The following is a 6,281-nucleotide window of genomic DNA, read 5'->3' on the forward strand; positions in this document are numbered from 1 at the left end:
ATGGTTTGACTTCCTGTAATAATCCTACCCTACAAGAGAGCTGTGAAATTGCAAGGATGCTTAGTATTTCTGAAGGAGCATTAATTGGAATCTCCTGCCAGGAACGCAAAGCTCTGTATGAATGGAAAAAAGAAGGAATAGAGGGACAACCTGACTCCGATTGCCATTCCTTGGAAAACCCAGCCCTATATGTCTATAAGGAAGGAGACAATGTTATCAACAGCCTGTCTCCCAGATGAGAAGGTCAAGTAGCCGTTATCAAAGAAGCTGATTATCCCATGGAAGCCATCTTGAACGTGGTACCAGGAAACTGGAACGCCATTGTCCTCCAGCCGCTTCTTGAAAAGCAATCCATCATCCCTTAGTACATCAAACTCACAGGTCAAAATGTACGCTGGTGGCAGCCTGCCAATGGCAGTATCGCTGGCAAGGAGAGGGGCAAACGTTGGCTCTAAGCTGGGCTTCACAAGATTATAAACCTCATCATCATGCGTTAGGGCAAGGTTGGGCTTGTGACCTCCGACCTGAAACTTGGCCGGGATCAGATCTGGCTTTAGCCACCTCCTGTAGTTAGTTTTGATTTCCACGGGTAGGTGGTGACCTGACAGCACCTCTTCCACAAAGGACATGTCACCGTTCAGATACTGCAGGAAGAAGAAGATCATGCGTGTTCGGAAGAGGAGGGGCACGTATTGGTTTTGTTGGTAGGAAGGCAGGTTGAAGTCGACCATTTGGAGGGCTGGGTAGATCAGGACCTGGGCACAGAGGGATGGCAAATCCAAGCTCTCCTTCATGGAAGTGACTCTCAGGCAGATGGCAGCAGCCAGGTTGCCCCCAGCGCTATCCCCACACACAACGATCCGGGTGCGGTCAACTCCATAATCACCTGCGGTCTTGAGGAAATGCAGAGTGGCATTTAGGCAGTCTTCGAACTGAGTGGGGTACCTGTACTCCGGTGCAAGGCGGTACCTGGGGAAACCAACAGGAAAACATTAGACCTTGTTGAAGGACCCATTTCTACAGGGCTAGGCCACATCAAGGTTGAAGAAAGACTCTCTAATGCACAAGTTGGTCAAGGTAGATTTGACAGTCAGCTGTTATATCACTTCTGACCTGTGGCCTTTCAACCTCAGACCACAGAAATGATTTCTGTACCAGGTGGACGGTGCAGTAGGGTGACTCATCTGAGATCTGGAGGTTTTCAAGAGTAGCGACAAGAAAGGCAGACATGAAGCAATATCAGTGAGGTGTTGAAAACAGGAACATAGGATTTAGGAGCTGGAGTAGGCCATTCAGCCCCTTAAGCTTGCTGCATGATTTGTTAAGATCCTGGCTGATCTGGCCTCTACATTCCTGTCTACCTCCAATTGCTTTGGCTCACTTGTCAGTTAAGAATCTATCCAACTCAGCCTGAAAAAAAAATCCAATGATCCAGCCTCCACACCTCTCTGCAGAAGATTAAGGGCTGTCTAAGAGAAAAAAATCCTAATTTCTGTATTAATGGGAGATTTGTTATTTTTAAACTGTGTCCTCTAACTCTAGATTCTTCCATAAGGGGAAACGTCCTGTTAGATCCCCCCTATTAGGTCCCCTCAAGATCTTAAATGCTCCAATAATATCACCTCTCATTCTCAAACTCCAACGTTTATAGGCTCAACCTGTCCAACTTTTCCTCTTTTTTCTCTTTTTTCTTCGTTTTCTTTCCTCATAAGCCTGGAGAGTGGCGGGTGAAGGAAGAGGCCTCTGGTGGCAGCAACACGGGGACAAGCGGAACACAGTAACACCTCAGCCCGGGGTATCCCGGCGAGCAAGGAGGAGGTCCCAGCTGACTAACCCTGGCCCTGACTCGCAGGCTATGCTGAGGCTCCAGGTCAACTGCTCGGCCTTGGCACCTGAAAGAGGAGAAGTAGCGGTCTTTGCACAGTGTGGCAGTCTCCCGGTATGGTGGTCTTGTCCCAGTGAGAAAATGTCGTCCCTGTGTGGAGATCTTCTTCGTCTTCGGCTTCCAAGTGTCCCAGCGGCCTGGCAGGTGGGCTCATCCAGGAGTCGTGTTCTCATCCTGGCATGGCAGTCTTCTTTGGTGGAGGCCTCCGGCCAAGTATTCCAGTGCTCCTGCATGGCAGTCTTGTCCTGGAATGGCAGTCTTGTCCCTGAAACATGGTCTCATCCGGAATAGCAGCCTTATCCTGGCTGCACCTTCAATGTATTCCATCATTCCTTAATCAGCTTTCCCCAGGCCCAGGAGCCATTAACTCTTCATCTCAAGACAGCTAGAATACAACAGCAGAGATGTACTGCTGAGGCTGCACAAGGCTCTGGTCTGACCGCATTCGGAATATTGTGAGCAGTTTTGGGCCCTGTATCTAAGGAAGAATGTGCCAGCACTGGAGGGTGTCCAAAGGAGGGTTAAAAGAATGATCCCAGGGAAGAAGGGCTTGTCAAATGAGGAGTGATTGAGGATTCTGGTCTGTACTCAATGGATTTTAGAAGGATGATGGAGGATCTCAGTGAAATTTACAGAATACTGAGAAGCCTGGATAGAGTGGACATGGAGAAGACATTTCCACTATCGGAGAGACTAGGACCTAAGGGCACAGCCTCAGGGTCAAAGCACTACCCTTCAGAACTGAGATGAGGAGGAATTTCTTCAGCCAGAGGGTGGTGGATCTGTGGAACACACTATTGCAGAAGGCTGTGGAGGCCAAGTTGTTGAACGGATTTAAGACGGGAGATAGATAGGTTCCTGATTAGTAAGGTGATCAAAGGTTACAAGGAGAAGGCAAGAGAATGGGGTTGAGAAACATATCAGCCATGATCAAATGGTGGAGCAGACTTGACGGGTCTAATTCTGCTCCTATATCTTATGGTATTATGGTCAATTTTGCTATAGAATTTTAATCCTGTTTTTGTCCAACCTTCCCTAGAGGCCTTGTACAGTACTGGACTGGATCCAAGGCGCCCAGTCTGTGTAAATCCTGTAAAATTAAACAGGGCCCTGAAGAACAATTATTAAACATCACAATCAACAAAATATTTGGTGGAAAATCTCCTATCTAATATGTGTTGCTAAGAAGAATAGAATGTTCTGGAAGTTGTGTGGAAATGCACTTAGTTATTTTGTAAAACAACGAGGACAGAAAGTATGCCTCAGTCATAGGAAATGAAAAACGGCAAAATTAACTGATGGGAGGACAATTGGTAAATAATGAATGCAAAGTAATTAAAAGCCAAGTGAGAAATGTTGTGATTACTTAGGGAGCCAAATACCCCTCATTTGCTGAGGTCATTGTGATACAGCATTTCGTCTGTAGGGAGGAAACTCCTTGTTAATCTGCAGCATTGTTTATGACTCCCCACAGCACATAAGTAAGAAATCAAAAAAAAGGAATAAGTAATGGACGATTGAAGTGGAAAAGGGCAAAGTTGCAGAGTTCAAGGGCTTGTGGAGATTGGCCCAGAATAATGGGGGTAAAATAAAAAGCAAGCAGGATAACTGAGCAACAGCAAGGAATCCGCAAATGTCAGTCAGCTAGAAAATAAAATAAATGGAATAGAAAATCATAAATAAAACTAGAACTCCATGGATAACAAGAAGGTAGGAATTACAGACAAGAAAAAATCAAAGTCCATCCCATTTGGGCCTTCTACCTGGCAGAGCTTGGTGTAACAATGTATTGGAGTGGCTGATCCATCCCAGCTATCAATCTCAATAAAAGGGATGTGAAATAAAATTAGGCCCCAAATTACTGAATGTAATCACAACTTTTTAAAATCTATTCTTTCATGGAACGTGGATTTTGCCAACACAGTTAACATTTGTTAGCCATTCCTTATTGTCCTTAAAATGAGTGGCTTTCTGGTCTTTGCTGAGGGCAATTAAGACTTAACCACGTTAATGTGAGCCTGGAGTCATGTGTAGGCCTGACGCAATAAGGACAGCAGATTTCCTTCCCTAAAGGACATTAGTGAACCAGATGGGTTTTTGCAGCAATCGATGATCACCATTACTGAGGAGAGCTCTCTATTCCTTTTTGGATTACTAATTCAGTGTGCTTTTCAGAAAACTGCAACTGTGAGTTTGGTAAAGAGATGTCAGAAGGGCTGAACAAAAATATGATCAAATCCTAACAGATTGTAAAAAAGTAAAATGATGTTAAAGATAAAAGAATTTTCAAGAACAGATACGACACCCCAGGGTGAAAGTAAGAAATGGATCGGTAGAGGATAAAGGCAAGACAGTGATATTAAATAAATATTTTACCTACGTCTTTTCTAACAAATGGTGGTGGATATGTAAATAGGACAATTGATAGGACTAACTCTAGAAAGGAATTTGGTTCTGAAAATAAATGAACAGAGCCCGAGGTGGATAGGTCAGTGGAATTGTGATAGCTGAACCCTGGGCTATTGGAAGAAGTCAAACAGTATGGATTCTGTTCACCACATTTCAATATTCTGAAATTGTGGGACTGTAGGGTGTCCTAATACATAGAACTTCTGCATGAGAAAGAAGAGAAAGATAAATCCAGATCCTAATAGACAATTTTTCTAATGTTGCTTTTGGGCAAACTTGTAAAATACCTGAGTCAAGATAAATTGAATAATTATTTACAAATGTCAGCATTGGTTGATAGATGCCAAACAGAGTTGGAGTAAACGTATATTGCTGCCTTAACTATCAACATTGTGGAGAACTTTTACCACGTTGACTGCAATGGTACAAGAGAGTGGCTCATCACCACCTTCCCAAAGGAAACATCATGGAATCCCTACAGTGTGGGAACAGGCCATTCAGCCCAACAAGTCCACACTACCCCTCTGAAGAGCATCCTATGCAGGCCCATTCCCCTACCCTTGCATTTCCCATGTCTAACCCACCAAAGCCTAAACATCCCTGGACACTATGGGCAATTTAACATGGCCAATTCACCTACCCTGCACATCATCAGACTGTGGGAGGAAACCCATGCAGACAGGAGGAGAATGTGCAAATTCCACACAAACCGTTGCCTGAGGGTGGGTTTGAGCCCAGGTCCCTGGCACTGTGAGGCAGCAGTGCTAACCACTGAGCCACCATACCACCCCAATGTGCATTAGCCAGGAATCGAACCCAGGCCTCCCGCATGGCAGGCAAGAATTCTATTGCAGGTAGCACTTGCAATGGGTAATACATGTTAGCTTTGTTAGCAATTCCCATCTCCCATCAATGAGACACAAGGAATGTCTTAGGTCAACAAACATGGAGCTGGAAAAGCATGGCAGATCAGACAGCACTCCGTTTCCTTGGCGATGTACTGGCACAAATGGTCATATTCATCTGAGGAGGTAATATATAGATATTAGTTACTTTCTGTCAAGATAAGCAATATGTCTGACATGCTGTGCTTTTCCAGCTCCACAGTTATTGACTCTAGCTTCCAGCATCTGCAGTCCTTACTGTCTCCAGGACTGTCTTAGGTCCTAGTGTTGTCCTTGTCACCAGTGTTCAGGATTTACTCGTTAGTTGGAATCTCTCTAATGATTAACATCCCCAGGGAACATTAAGCAGGTTGAAAGCTCTGAAGACAAAAGACAAGTATTAAATGAATCAGGATCACAATTGAATAAGAACTGTGCACATGAGTGTAATAGCAGCGAACTGAGCACTCACATGTGAGTATGAAGGATAAGATGCCCCACCATGTATCTGAGAGGAACATCGAGAGTTGTCTGTGATTCCATCACAGTTAAATAGCTTTCCAACTCTTCTGACTGTCAACCAATGGATAACCAGAGGGCACAGGGTACGTGGTGTATTAAAATTTGTCAAGCCAAGAAAAGGAGGGATTAGACAGAAAACAAAAGCATCACTTCTGGATGAGATAGAGTGGAGGTGGAAGAGGAATTAGCTTCCGCTCCGTCTGTCACGTGTCCCAGAGCAGTGTTGCCTCGGATTGAGGTCAGCTCAGCATTAGGAATTTGCCAATTGGATGGTGGACTGTGGTCCTATCCAAGCAACAGATACTCACTCCACAGACACCACAGTTGACTCCGTTTCCTTGGCGATATACTGGCACAAATGGTCATATTCATCTGAGGAGGTAATACATAGATATCAGTTACTTTTTGTCAAGTTGAGGAATCTAAGTACTGGGAAATGGAGGATGTGACTTTTCAAATAGCTAATGACAGCATCAAACACTCCCAGTACAGGTACAGCATGGGATTAGAAGCAGAGTAAAGCTCCCTCTAAATTGTCCCCATCAAATACTCCCAGCACAGATACAGCACAGGGTTAGATG

The 6,281-nt window shown here is 44.6% G+C and overlaps 1 protein-coding gene across 6 annotated transcripts in view; it reads right to left on the reverse strand.

Moving 5' to 3' along the window:
- aadacl4 (arylacetamide deacetylase-like 4) overlaps positions 1-6,281 on the reverse strand; it is a 31,050-nt gene that overhangs the window by 2,032 nt on the left and 22,737 nt on the right. For all 6 annotated transcript variants that reach the window (XM_048614998.1, XM_048614995.1, XM_048614994.1 and 3 more), the window contains 2 exons: positions 6,009-6,072; positions 1-969 (listed from right to left, as the gene is read on the reverse strand). The exon at positions 1-969 is cut by the window's left edge and continues 2,032 nt beyond it. In XM_048614998.1, the coding sequence (XP_048470955.1) occupies positions 186-969; positions 6,009-6,072 (848 nt within the window). In that variant the 3' untranslated portion in view covers positions 1-185. The remainder of the gene's footprint in view (positions 970-6,008; positions 6,073-6,281) is intronic.

Source organism: Rhincodon typus, chromosome 31, assembly GCF_021869965.1.
Source record: "Rhincodon typus isolate 14 chromosome 31, sRhiTyp1.1, whole genome shotgun sequence".
Taxonomy (NCBI): Eukaryota; Metazoa; Chordata; class Chondrichthyes; order Orectolobiformes; family Rhincodontidae; genus Rhincodon; species Rhincodon typus.